General features: G+C 58.3%; 1 protein-coding gene across 4 annotated transcripts in view; it reads left to right on the forward strand.

Moving 5' to 3' along the window:
* The window catches only part of MROH1 (maestro heat like repeat family member 1), a 56,930-nt gene that overhangs the window by 386 nt on the left and 42,469 nt on the right, over positions 1–14,075 (forward strand). For all 4 annotated transcript variants that reach the window (XM_040586516.1, XM_040586517.1, XM_040586518.1 and 1 more), the window contains exons 2-9: positions 715–1,106; positions 3,199–3,344; positions 3,753–3,884; positions 4,426–4,588; positions 5,980–6,078; positions 11,161–11,312; positions 11,849–11,989; positions 13,792–13,884. In XM_040586516.1, coding sequence (XP_040442450.1) covers positions 1,085–1,106; positions 3,199–3,344; positions 3,753–3,884; positions 4,426–4,588; positions 5,980–6,078; positions 11,161–11,312; positions 11,849–11,989; positions 13,792–13,884 — 948 coding nt within the window. In that variant the 5' untranslated portion in view covers positions 715–1,084. The remainder of the gene's footprint in view (positions 1–714; positions 1,107–3,198; positions 3,345–3,752; positions 3,885–4,425; positions 4,589–5,979; positions 6,079–11,160; positions 11,313–11,848; positions 11,990–13,791; positions 13,885–14,075) is intronic.

Here is a 14,075-nt window from a genome sequence, read left to right on the forward strand (position 1 = left end):
CGGGAAGCCGGGGAGGGGTCATGAGCCCGTGCCGCAGGTGGGGTTCCCTGGGTGGGGGTGGGGTTCCCTCCCCGGCTGCGTTTTGGGAGCCCAGGGCTCCGTGTCACGGCCCCCGCTCTGGTGGGCTTGTGCAGGGCCGCGGTGCCGTGGCAAGGCCAGTGTGATGGCCAGCAGGTACGGTAGTGAGGTGGCCAACGAGCCTTTGGCGACCAGCTCGGCTGGCTGCCTGGCCCCGCCGGGATGGAGGAGGCTCCGTGGGCAGTACTGGGCTTGAGGCAGCAGGGAAACTCCACAGCCTCAACCTTCGAATCTTATTTGACTAAAAGCTTGGTCTTGTCTGGGCTGGAGCTGGCAAGGGAAAGGGCTGGAGCCCAACGCTCCCCCGCAGCAGGGCCGGTGGCCCTTGCAGGCACAGGGAACTTGCCCCCTTGGCTTTTCTTCGTGGTTTTAGGGACAGATCTTCGGAGCATGGCTCAGCCCCCGCAGTGCGTAGGGACTCACTAACAGGGCACCTGCCTTGGGCTGGCCTGGCCGAGCCTCAGGGCTGCGAATCGCGGAATCGTTCGGGTCTGAAAAGACCTTTAAGATCATCGAGTCCAACCATTAACCCGGGAGAACCGTGGTTGCGAGTGGCGGCTCCTCGCAGTAACGTGAGGGGAACGGTTTAGCTTTCTACGTCTGCTTTGCTGATGGAGAATGTCCTCCCGTCTGCAGGCCACGAAGGCAGGCACAGAGGGGAGCGGAACCCAGGACGCGCTCCCCCTGGCTCCGACCTCCATAGGGACGGTCCTGGGGGCTGATGGAAGCGCAGCACCTGCAGCCTGCCGGCCCCTGGGAAGCAGAGCTCAGGCAGGCAATCGGCTGCCTGCGAGGAACTGGCATTCCCCCCTCCCCACGGCTGCTGTAGAGTATCTCCTCCACCTCACTGCATCCACTGGTGCCTTTCTGACCCGGACCAGAACCTCAGTCTTCTCCGTGAAAGTAAAGGCAGTGTGTAAAAATAGGTTCCCCAGGGATCCCCGGGTTTGAGACAGAGGAAGCTGCCAACTGCCTTCTGCTGGTGGGGAAGCTGAAAACACGGAGCATGATGGAGTCACGGATAAAACGTGAGTACCGGAGCACGGTGGGAGTGGGCAAGGGACTTCAGCGCACTGGCCCTGGCCTGGGGGTCTTGGCCGCTGTCCCCCTCTGCCTTGCTGCTGCCCTTTTTGCCCAGCTCCAGTGAAGCTTTTCTATGGGGATGGAGCTGGGTGGGAAGACTCGCTCACTATTAAGGCTAAATTGCCTTGCTGGTGCCCTGGGGGGAGCTCAGCCCTGCCTCGGCTGCCGGTGGTGGAGCCAACAGTGATGCTGCTGGAGCTTTCTGCAGCATCTGGAGAGATGTGCTGGTCGGGGACAGGAGGAGGGAGCGGTTCTCTGTGCACAGTAATTCCCTGCCCTAGAAATTAATCTCGGGCCTTGTCTCTGCTGCAAATTGCATAAGCTTAAATAGTCTCTAAATATTTAACTGGTGTAAACCCTTGTGTATTTCCTAAATTAATCCCATCCAGCTTTGAAATGAACCTCTCTCCTCTTTTTTTTTTTTTTTTTTTAAGGCAATAAAGAATTTTCTGGTTTAATTAAGCCATGGGGAAGGGGTGGGTTGGGGTGGGAGCAGGGATTACCTTCAGCAGCAGTAGCACCAGGTCACGTTGGCTTTAACGTGACGGTGTGGCAAACGTCTCCCCAACTCCCTGCCTTGGAAGATGACAACCCCCGAAGTGGGGCAGCTTTCAGCTGTGGCTCCTCCCGGCCTGGGGCAGCTGGCCACAGCAGGAGGGGAAGGGGTGAGGGATGCTGCCACCCTCCTGGTGCAACCCTCGTGGCAGCCACTGATGTTTCCGAGGCAGCACGCCTCCGTGCGGGAAGCACGGCATCCACGCAGGCAGCATGGCATCCATGCGGGCACCACAGCATCCACGCAGGCAGCATGGCATCCATGCGGGCACCACAGCATCCACGCAGGCAGCACAGCATCCACGCAGGCAGCACAGCATCCATGCGGGCAGCACGGTATCCACGCAGGGCCAGGCATCCTGACGGGTCTTCGTACCCTGCCATGAAGGCACAGTCCTGGACAAGGAGCCGCGGTGTGGCAGAGGCTGTGTGCAGTGGCTGGCCCCATGGTGTTCTGCAGGCTCTTTGCAAAGCTCGTGCCGGCGACCTGCTCTGTAACTAATTAACCTTATTAAAACAAAGGCCCTAATGAGAGATACACCACTCCACAGTAACAATTAAGCCTCTTGGAGCAGAGTTGCTGGCTGATGGGTGGGACGGAGCAGCTCTGGACCACAGCAGTGATGCAGGCGCCTGGCTCACCGCTGGCAGGGACTCAGTGGGCTCTGTCCCACCACCGGGTTTGCCGCTGGGGCAGCGGTTTTAGCCACAGGCAGTGGGGGTGTCATGCCTGGGGACAGTGCGTTGCTGTTGGTGCCCCAGGGCCAGGACAAGGGCCACTGTCGCCTGTGCTCCTGGGGCAGTTCCCATGTGGCAACTGGCTAGCGTGGCTGGAATACCGGGAAGGACTTTGCCAGCTCCTGATTGATGGCATCTGTTTGCCCTCATAGAGCCTTGTTTGGTGGTGGGGTTCACCTGCACAACTGCGGGGCTCCTGCAGCCCCTGACCCTCACAGACATGCCCTTGGTGGGTCCCACGTCACACCAGCCCCTGTGCAGCTTCCCCAGGTGCCTCCGATGGAGCCAGCGCTGCTGCCCGGCCCTAGTCTGAAATCTCCAGTGTAATAAATCCTTCCTTCTCCCTGCTCCAGTGAGAAACGTTAGAGCCAAGTTCACCTTGGCTCAGAGGCTGACGCTGTGCTGTGTGTAAGGTCTGCAGTAAAAAAAAACCAAACACCTTTGAAGTGTTCAACCCAGCTTGGGGGATGAGGATGAATCCCCAAGGATTTGCCCTTGGGGAATAGGGGAGGGCTGCATGCAGGGGGTCTTCAAGTTAAAGGTGAGTTACCTTGGGTGGTGAGCCCAGAAGGAAGGGTTCTTGTTGGTGCTCGTTGAGTGGGAAACAAAAGCTTAATTTAGCTGTGTGCATGGCTTGTGGAAGGATGGATGAAATTGCACGGAGGCTCTTCTCTTCCTGCTCTTGTTAGTCCAGGAGGTGTTCAGAGAATACAAAAATCTTTGTAACTTGTCTCTCTTGCTCAGGGCTTGCTACGACGTTGATGGATGCCACAACAGATAAGGACCCGCTAGTCCAGGAGCAGATCTACGATGCTTTGTGCTACCTGGGGGAATCTGAGCCAGAGGAGATCCTCAACTCCTGTGACGAGTACCTCCGGCAGCATGACAAGGTAGGGGTCTTCTCTGCTCTGCCCTGGGAGGGTCAGCAGGGTGAGGAATATTCCCTGGTGGCTTGGGGACGTTGGCTCTGTCAGCAAGCAAGGGAGATACTTGGGAGGAGCTGGGCTACAGGAGTGCTGGACCAGCTGGCTGAGAAGTCTGGTCCAAGGCGCTCGAGTTGCAGTGGTGAAGAAATGGTGACAATATGCTGTCATGGATGAGAAATGGAGTAAAAGTGGTTGGTGGTCCAAGTCATTGCCTTGTCCTGCACCAGCCACATGGTGGAAATGCTAGCCAGTCCCTTGCCGGGCATCTCGCAGCCTGGGAAGCTCTGGGACACGCAGGTTTCGCTTGCCCTGGGGCAGCTGCGGTGCCTGGCTCAGCTTGGCTGACCAGCCACTGTCTCCCTCCCTTTCCAGCTGGCCTACCCTCACCGGGTGATCATCCTGAAGGCAATGGAGACTGTGGTGAAGAACAACATTACCCTCCTGGACAAAAGCACAGCGAAGGTGGTTATCTTCCTGGCGTCTAATGAAATGACCAAGTCAAAGGTATGACCTGGAAGCTCCAGCTCCTCCTGTCGTTGTTCTTGGCCAGACCCTTCCTGCCCCTGATGCTGTCGTTGCAGAAGATGCTGTGGGTCTGGGGCTGCCCCAGGGGTAGCAGGTAGCTGGGACCCCTTTCGTGGAAGAGAAGGACTAGTTACATGCAGTCTTCTGTACTTGGGATAGTGGAGGGAGTAGGGGACAGACTACGTTCCTCTCTCTGGGGAGAGATGAGCATGGTTTGGTAGATGGTTTTCTTCCAGCGTGGCACATATACAAAGCTAAATAAAACTTGGATGCTGAAAGGGAGCTGGACGGGCAGGTGGGTTTTGGAGCAGGAAGGAGGAGGCGATGCCTTGAGAGGCTGCAGGTCCGCGTGGGAAAAAGGTCACGTCTGAACCTTGAGCCTTTTGTTTAGGGCAGCTCCCCGTGGCATTTGGAGCCAGGCATGATGCATGGCATTTAAATGAGGCAGAAGCAGGCTCCGGGGAGGCTGCGTGTCTGAGGCGGTGTCTGTTCTGATGTGGTTTCCCTCCATCCATGCCAGGAAGTGATCCGGGACTGGCAGCAAGCTGCGAGCAATGTCCTTGTTGCGGTGGGGCAACGCTTCATCAACAAGGTGATGGAGGAGGTGCTCACCAAATTCCAGCCGGGGATCCTGCCTCACTACTTTGTCATGCAGACATTTGCAAACCTCTCCGTGTCCAACGGTGAGTGCGCGACCTGCAGCTGCTGGTCCGCGGTGGAAAGAGCTGTGGAAGTGGGGTGGGCTTCGGGTGTTGTGGTTCATGCTGTACCTGAAGAGCTCTGTGGGGTGGGGGGCACCTCTGCGGTGTCATGCACGCCGAGCCCGGCAGCATGCTTCCAAACTTCTGGGGATTTTATGGCTTAGACTTGATGCTGCTAAATGATTGAGGAGTCTGTTTCACAAAATAACTTAGTGATGAAACGCACTGAAAAAGCAGTGAACGCCAGTATGGCAAGGAGGAGGGCCATCCATGGGAATGGCTTGCTCGTGGTGGCCTTTATTCCTCTTCTCTTCAGAAGAGACGGGGCACAAGAAGAGGACGGCCAGTGCTGCGGGGAGCTGGCACTGGGAGGAGGTTTGGAACCCCCTGCTCTCTTCTTGGCTGCTCTTCATGGGGAGCTGCTGGGACTGTCCCCAGCGCTGAGGCAGGGAGCTGAGGGCAACCCCTCCTCAGAGGGTCACGGGGCAGTGTGAGCGGGCAGCATCAGCTGTCTTGGCTTGTCTGGCAGCAGCCTGAGCAGAGCTTCTGACGCCGTGCTGCTCTGGGACCTGGCGGGCTCTCCCGGTGCTCAGTGCCCTGGGGAAAAGGAGAGCAGTGGCAGAGGCCTGGGCTGTGCCCTGGGGTGCTGGTCCTGCCTCTTGGGTGGCTGGAGGGGGGATGCTCTGCTCTGCCTGCAGCTGGGCAGGAGTTGCCAGAGCCCTGGGTGGGAGGTGGGCCACCTCGCACGTACCTGGCAATGCCCGGAGGAGCTGAGTCCCTGTAAAAGTGGACTGAAATTAGAAATCCCCTGCGGCTTGGCTTCACAGCTCAGCCGAGCTCTTTAAAATGTTTGCCGCTCTAAAGCAATGGGCATCTGACCTGCCTGGCCCTTGTCCTTAGAGAATCCCCTGCCTGGGCTCTCATCTCCAGCCATCCCAGAGAGACTGAGTTTTAAAATGGATGTTTTTAGGATGGTACTTCTGGAAACAAGTCTGGCTGTGGAGAGATTCACTGACTGATGCCAGCAGCCAGTGGGATGTAGGACGGGGCCAGGCTCTTCTCAGTGGTGCCCAGTGATGGGACAAGGGGCAACAGGCACAAACTGCAGCACGGGAGGTTCCGTCTGAACACGAGGAAAAACTACCTTGAGGGTGATGGAGCACTGGGACAGGCTACCCAGAGAGGCTGGGGGTCTACTTCTCTGGGGACAATCTCTTGTGTGGCAGAATTGGGCTCCCAGCTGGCTGCGGTGAGCTGGGCTTTGTCGGGCGCCCGTGCAGTCCTGCCGGGTCTGTGTCCAGCGTGGGCTGGCGCAGCTGCCGAGTGGCACTTGTGTGTTTGCTGCAAGTGACCCCCTCCCGCTTCCTTCCCAGTGTTTGGAATGGTGCCTTTTCTCAACTCCATCCTCGGCACGATGCTGCCCATGCTGGGAATGGCCAAACAGGACCATATGAAGTCTGTCTTCTGCTACGGTAAGGTCTTTCTGGATCTTCTGAGACTGCAGTCATTTCAGATGTGCTGTGGGAAACCTTTTCCTTTCCCTGGAAAAGGAGGGACTGTGGATGGGGGGTGGAGAGCTGACTCAGAGGGACCTTTCCTGAATGGCTGGGAGCAGGGACCTGGCTGGCTCTGGGAAGGGATGGATAGCTGTCAGCTGTAGGTCACTGGGATCCAGCAAAAGTCCTTCTCCATCTACCTGATCCCTGTCACTCCTGTTTTGTAGCCCAGCGAGTACTGGTGCCCTTCGCTTTCTCCTCTGGCCAACAGGGCATGGGTGCTCCAGAGTCGTCCTGACTCAGGTTGAGGTGATGAGCCCGGTGGGATGTGGAAGGAGGGGAAGATGTGCTACTGGAGACCCTGTTCTAAACCAGGCTGTCCCTTTATTAAGACCAAGAACCTGGCACATGGCATCAACACGAGCGTTAGCCCCAGTAGGAATTGTGAGGAGGCTGGGACACGGCAACGGTGCCAGGCCAGCTCCCGTCTAAGCCACTTCTGTAATTCTCATGAGCCACTTTCAGGATATGACACTTTCAGTGGGCTGGCAGGATGTCACGGGCCTCCCTTCTCATGATGCCCTCCTCCAGCCCGGGGCTTGCTGAAAGCTGCTGCTGGTGCAGCAGGATTTGATGCATCTCAGACCGCAGGACAGTGCGCAGCCTCAGGCGGGCATGACGTGATGGCCTTATGAATATCCAGCAGAAGATCTTCAGGATTTGTGGTTTTCTGTCTATAACTGGGCAAAAATAAAAGGTGGTCTGGGGGAGCGCAGGTTCAAGGACCCTGACAGATGCTACGGGAGCTGCTGGAGCACGCCGCTGGTGCAGTCGCTCTTATCTCTTGCTGATATTTGCATCAGGGCCTGGGAATGTGGCTCCATGTGTCAAGGATGAGTGGGAGCCTCCCGAGCAGCCCTGTAAACTTCAGGGATGGATGTAGGACTATATTCAGCAGCATTTATTTCTCCTGGAAACGGTGAGGTTTGTGTCTAAGCTTGTTACTGGGGTCTGCTGGGGCCCAGGTGACAGCACTTGCTCTTGTTCTGTTACATTGAGCTCAAAGCAAGAACGTGCAACTCTTAAGCTGCTTCTGTGCAGGTGTGTTCTGGGAAAGCCAAAGGCAAGGTCAGGCAATTCCTGTGAACATAAAGCATCCTCCCTTGATTGAGAACAACCAGACTCCTGAGCTATTTTAACTGCCGGGGCGGCTGGTGTTGGCAGTGCGGGCAGTTTAGGCTGGCTGCGGGCGATCGCAGACCGCAGGTGACACGTTCATTGACGGGAGGGCTGCTGCTAATCCCATTGGAGACTGCTCATCGGTGGTGCCTGGCCCTGCGGAGAAGCGATCCTTCTGCTCAGGTGCAGTGGGGAGGACCAATATGGGCCCGTGGGGCTGGTGGAACTCGGTTCTGAGGTTTGGGTGGCTCTTCTGGAGCAGCCTTCTGCCATCAGCAGCTCTTTCTTCTTCATTGCTTCCAGCAATTATTTCTTTCAGCTTTCTGTTCCCCTGCTTGGTCCTGAGCAGCGTGACGTCCTGGCTCCGCACGTGTTCCTCCCAAAACGACCTTGTAGCTGCTGCGCCTGAGGCATGGTGGGTTTGTTGCCCTCGCAGAGTACTTGCAACCTCTTAACTCATCCTAAAGCCCACGAAGCCTCCAAAGTGCTGGCAAGCACAGCAGTATGAGCATCTTTAAACAGCCCCCTGCGGGTTTGGAGCAGGTCCTGCCCCGATCCCAAAACCCCTGCCTGCCCACGGTCAGCCCCTCGCGACTGCTTCTGTCCGATGCCGACCTCTGAGCGTGTGGAAACCCAGGCTGAGGTCTGGGTGGACATGCTCCCCTGGAGCCTCCCGAAAGCCCAAGGAGGCTGTGGGGTGACTATTGGGCTGCCTGGCGGGGGTGCCCCGTCTCTGGCAGCTGCCTGCTGCCCACAGGCTTCAGCTGCTGCTGGTATGCTGGATTTCTGGCTCTGTATGGTTTCTGTATAATTTTTTGCCAAAGTTTTCAACAACTGAAAGGCAGGTGAGGTAGCTCTGGAGTCAGCAAAGCCGTGCAATGTAGGTGAATCTTTTCAGGATGGTTTTGCTGTTGCGGGGTGGCCTGGCGCAGAGAGACAGCAGCAGGGAAGTACCGGGCTACAGAGTAGTTACACGGAGCTCGATCTGGGCTGAACACAGGGATGAAGCGGTGGATGCAGGGATGTGATCCAGGCTTTACTGCTCCGGGGATGTCAGCAAGGTACCGCTTTCTGTCTTGGGAGCAGTGCTGTCTGCGGTGGCCCCACTGCAGGGAAGGGAATGAGCTTCCCAGCTGTGTCCAAAAACCTTGCTGGCTGGAGCAGCTACCCTGGGCTCTTGGCTACAAGCTTTTTTTTTTTTTGAAAAACAAACAAACCACCGAACAAAAAAAGCAAAGCCAGGCATAACATTGCTTGTTGGCCTTGCAATCTGCCTGGCTTTAAGCTGGAGGAGGACTTTAAGGTGATGGGTTTGGCTGGGCCTGTTCACTTTGGTCAAGACAAGCTTCTTGCAGAAACTTTTGGAGGGCTTGACCTGAACAAGGGTGTTCTGACTCCAGCCTGGAGATGAAGTGAAAACAGAGTTTAGATGGGGTCTGCATTTTGTGCCCTGCTCCAGAAAGGTGCTGGGTGTAATGGGAGTGAGCTGGGGGCCTTCCTGACCCCTCCGATGGTCGATGGGAATTCAGTTTTTGCCCCAAGGACAGCCAGACCCTGCCTGCTGCAGGTGTGTTCCCAGCAGCGCGAGAACACTGCCGGTGGTCCCTCATCCCTGTGGGGTAGGGATGTCCCCTCCGAGCCCTCCCCGTCTGTCAGAGCCACGGGGAGCAGGTTGGGGGGGTTTCTGGCACACCACTAAGGACAGCAGAAGAGCAGGGCTCAGCCCTGGGGGAGGTGATGTCCCTTCCAGCAGAAAGGGCACTGCTTGCAGGACTTCTCTCTTGCGTGCTGCTGGCCGGGTCGCAGGGAGGGTGAGGAGGCATGTGATTGAAATGATCTGGCTTTGGTACGAGGTTGTGGAGTGACTCAGCATCTCTGATCCTATCGGGCTGAAAATAAATATCTGCTGTGGGCGAGGAGGGCGTGGAGGCTGCGCAACCCCTGCAGCCTCGGCGTGCAGCGGGCACTGTCCCGGGCTCTTTCCTCGGGAACCCTCTCTCCTCCTCCTCCGGGTCTGATAACGTGGGTGCATCGAGCTCGTGCTGGGCACAGGGGCACGGAGAGCTGGCACGCTCTGGAGTCGCTGTGCATCCTTGGGGGCCGTGCCGGCTTCTCCATCCCACAGGCACGAGGGCTGAGGGGTGGCTGGGTCCCCAGCTGGTACCATGGGCACTGGTCAGACCACACCGGGGGCCGGTTGTGCCAGAACTGTGTGCCTGGGTCGTGTCCTGCTGCGATGCGGGGCCAGCCGCTTGTTTCCTTCAGCCTTCCATCTTCCACTGCTATTTTGCTGTGGCGAAACCTCCTCCCCAGGCTACCAGGGTGTCGTGGGTTTTTTTTCTTTGCCCCGTTAGTGCGGGATGTGGCTTGTGAGGGCTCCCTCCCTGGGGCAGCCAAGCAGGGTTCTGCTCAGTGACTTTCTGGCAGGAGCGGGGCTGCCGTGCCTGAGGAGGGATGGCTCAGGGCCATGGGCATCCTGCAGGCACGGCGGCCCCTTCCCCGCTGTGGGATCAGCTGCAGGAGCCGTCTGGCTCTAGCAGGAGAGGGGTGGACGAGCTTGGCCTGGGCAGGCTGCTCCAGGTGGCCCTTCTTGAGCCGGCGCTTGGGCCAGGTGAGCTCTGGGGGTGCCTCCATGCTTGAGCAGGCTGTGATCCTTCTCCGCTCCCCTTGCCTTGGCCTCACCCCTCACGGCTCCCACTCTGGTGCTTGGCAGTCCCTGGTGATGCTGGCAGCCAGGGCTCTGGACCTGGCCGGGTGGTGGCACGGCGTTGGCTCTGCAAGCCCCAGGCCGCTTCCTTCCTTAGGAAAAGGCTGGCAAAGGGTGGGGAATCTGGAAGAGCCTCACTGTGCGTTAATGGATTATGGAAGGGAGCACACACGGGCCCCCAGCACAGTGTGGAGGGAGAGCAGCGTCTGTGCATGTGCGCTCTGGTGCCTGGGGGTCCTGGGCAGGGGGGCTGGAAGGAGCTGGGGGGATGGGCAGACAGCGCAGGGGGTGTTCCAGGTCGGCTGGGGCAGCTGGGCAAGGTTTGCAGTGAGTGGCACCTCCCAGGCAGCCGGCCTGCTGCGTCCCTGTGCAGCAGTCGCGAGGGGCTCAGCCCCGAGAGGTTCGTGCTGAGCATCTTGAGCAACACCCTGTGCAGGGGCTCCTGAAGCTGGGAGCCTGTTCGGTGGGCTCCATGGTTGGGTAATTCCCCAAGTAAGAGTAGGAGGGTGTTTACAGCCCTCGGGTGCTATCAGCTGAGACCTGCTCCTGGCGTTAGGTGATCCCTCAGCAGCCCCAGAAGGTTTGTAAAGCCTTTGGGGAACCCTGTAAAGCCATGGCAAAGGCTTCCTTGGAGGGGAGAGATGGACGATGGGTGTCCCCTGTGGTCAGCGGTCTCTTGCTGAGCCAGGATGCATGCCTTTATGCAAACATGCTCTCATCACTGGTCTGATTCACCAGGGGAGAAGTAACACGTGCTAACACACAGCGCTTGCTGGCCCACAGACCGGACAAACTTGTTGAGGTGCGGTGTTCTGGCTTGCCTCTGGCTGCAAGGCTGTAGTTCTTGGCCACCTGAGCTGCTAAGGAGATAACCTGAGTGGCAAATCCAGGCTCCTGTGGGTCCCTGGAGCTGGGTCTCTGGAGTGGGTTACATCAGCCCTCGCCCAGGAAGCACAAAGCAGCATGCATCTCTGGCGCGGCTGCCTGCCACAATCCCTCGTAGCCAGGGCGCCTTTTGGAAAATCTGCCTGCCAGGGAAAGTCCCGGTGCATCTGCTATCCCTTGAGATGCTGCCCAGCAAAACAGCACGTCAACCATCTGCTTTCTGGAGGGGCTAAAACAAACACTCCCTTGTACGTGTGGAAAATCTAACTAGGCAATCTGTCTCCTAGCTCTGCAGCACTTCAGTGAGAGCATCCAGGAGTACTTGGCAAACTTGGACAAAGCCCCGGACCCCACGGTCAGGAAGGACACCTTCTCAAACGAGATCTTCAGTGCGTACGAAGTGCTCTTCAACAGCTGGCTGCAGCACCGGGAAGCCAAGGTGGGGGGGGCAGGACCTCCCTGGGTGCGGAGGGAGGGGCGTTAGTCTGACATTGGCCTTGCAGCATCTCAGCTGTGCCCTTAGGTGAGGAGGTGGCCCCCAGAGAGTGAGCCCCCAGCTCTGATTTAGGGCTGGATGCTTTTTTTCTCCTTGTGCCCTGCAGCTCTGCTCGGTTCCCTCTGTCCTTGTGTGACGCCTGCGGAACGGGGCGCTTGCTCCCTGTTGCTGGAAAGCAGGGCACGGGGTCCTTCTGCACCACTTTGGGTGGCACTCTGGGCGTATGCCACAGCTGGGAGGTGGCCAGCCAGGTTTTGTCCTCTGCAGGCACGGGTGACATGTTTAGGTGTCCCCCTTCTCCGCTGAGTACCCTTTGCACTCACATTGGCAAAGCTGGACGAAATGCTGTCCCTGCCTCGGCTCGGAGGCTTCTAGAAGCACCAGGAAGAGCAGCTCTGTAGCAGTGGGGCGATGCTGTGGCAGGCCTGTCCCCCAGGGCCTGGGCCACCATGCTCTTGATGTGCCATCTCTCCCTGCAGCTGAGACTGGCCGTGGTGGAGGCGCTGGGACCCATGAGTTACCTGATGCCCAGTGACAAGCTGGAGGAGCAGCTCCCGAAGCTGATTCCAGGCATCCTCGCCCTCTACAAGAAGCACACGGAAGCCTTCTACATCTCCAAGGTAAGCAGCTCTGAGTGCTGGTGGCGCTGGCCAAGGCCCGGTCGTGGGCTCCCCAGTTTAAGAGAGATGGGGAACGGCTGGAGAGGGACCAGCGGAAGCTGTGCAGATGATGAGGGGCTGGCGCATCTCCCTTGGAAGGACAGGCTGAGGGAGCTGGGGCTGTTCAGCCTGGAGAGGAGAAGGCTGAGAGGGGACTTACCAATGCATACAAACACCTTAATGGTGAGCATCAGGAGGATGGGACCAGGCTCTTCTCAGTGGTGCCCAGCGACAGGACAAGGGGCAACGGGCACAAACCGCAGCACAGGAGGTTCCATCTGAACATAAGGAAAAGCTTCTTTCCCTTGAGAGTGACAGAGCACGGGGACAGGCTGGCCAGAGGGGCTGGGGGTCTCCTCTGGGGACATTGAAAGCCCACCTGGACAGGACCCCTTGCAGCCTGCTGGAGGAGAACCTGCTCTAGCAGGGGGTTGGGCTGGGTGGTCTCCAGAGGCCCCTTCCAGCCCCCACCGTTCTGTGACCCATCCCCATCCCTACTGACTGGAGCCTTGGTGGGGTGTTGGGTGGGTAGTGTGCTTCTGCCCACTGCCACGGCTTGGGCTGTGGTTCAGGCGTGCTGACAGCCGTCCCTGAATCACAGAATCGTTTAGATTGGAAAAAGCCTTTAAGAACATTAAGTTTGACCGTTAACTCAGCACTGCCAAGGCCACTGCTAAACCGTGTCCCCAAACACAGCATCTACAGTTTTTAAACACCTCCAGGAATGGTGGCTCCACCATCTCCCTGGGCAGCCTGTTCCAGTGCTGGACGACCCTTTCGGTGAAGGAACTTTTCCCAGTACCCAATCTAAATCTCTCCTGGCACAACTTGAGGTCGTTTCCTCTTGTCTTGTAGCTTGTTACTTGGGCGAAGAGACCGTCCCCACCTCGCTACAGCCCCCCTGCAGGTAGTTGTAGGGAGCGATCAGGTCCTCCCAAGCCTCCTCTTCTCCAGGCTGAGCACCCCCAGTTCCCTCACACACCCCTCATAAGATGTGTGCTCCAGCCCCTTCACCAGCTCCGTTGCCCTTCTCTGGATATGCTCCAGCTCCTCTATGTCCGTTTTCAAGTGAGGGCCCAAAACCAAACCCAGGATTTGAGGTGTGGCCTCACCAGTGCCAAGTAGAGGGGATGATCACCGTCCTGGTCCTGCTGGCCACGCTGTTTTGGATACAAGTGGGATGCAGGAGGGATGCTGAGCTCAGGGGTGCAGAGCGGCGGCTCTGCCCGTTTCAGAGAGCAGTGTGGAAAAGCAGCAGCAGCAGCGCAGTCTTAGTTTTTACCTTATTGGTGGTGTCACACAGCTCGTGCTGTGCCTCTACCCAGCTGGACTGGGCTGCAACTGCCTTTTCCATGTGAGTTTCCTTTCCTGGCATCGTGACCCCTCTGGCTACTGCACCCAAGCCTCAGCTGGTTGTGCCCAGTGGTCTGGGAGGATGGAGCAACCTGCAGCCCATTGCCGCTGCCATCCCCGGGTGCTCTGCCGTGTGCCAGGTTGTCACCATGCACCCAGCTGTGGCTCGCAGTGGCCAGCGTGCCACCACAGCATCAAGCAGCTCTCAGGAACGCCGGAGCTGTGTCAGCCCACGGGAGATGGATTGTGCTGCCGGCTGCTGCTGTGGTGGCTCTCACCTGCAGTCCCCTTCCCATGGACTGGCCTAACAGCGGGGGGTGTGTGTGTGTGTGTGTCACGATCCTCTGTCCTCCTCTGGAGCCCAAGTATTTTCCCGATGCTTAACTGCAACCTGGTCTCTTGCTGAGCAGAGCCTTTGCCAGATCCTGGAAGCTTCTGTCAACATTGGCAGCCGCAGCCTTGACGTGCAGCTGGACTCTCTCCTGGGCACCCTGCACCCCCAGGTAAGGACGGGGCAGGGGGCGGTGGGGCGGGCAGGTGGGCTTCCTGCAAGGTGTAACGCTGGAACCTGGCCGTGAGCTCCATCCGCAGGGCTGGAGGTTTCCCCTGGAGCAGCCCCAGGCAGGGGCGTGCAGCCTGCTGGGCTCTCCTGTCCCCTGCTCCTGTCACCCCGAGGCTTCTCCGCCGCTCACCA

This window comes from Falco naumanni, chromosome 3 (genome assembly GCF_017639655.2).
Source record: "Falco naumanni isolate bFalNau1 chromosome 3, bFalNau1.pat, whole genome shotgun sequence".
Classification (NCBI taxonomy): domain Eukaryota; kingdom Metazoa; phylum Chordata; class Aves; order Falconiformes; family Falconidae; genus Falco; species Falco naumanni.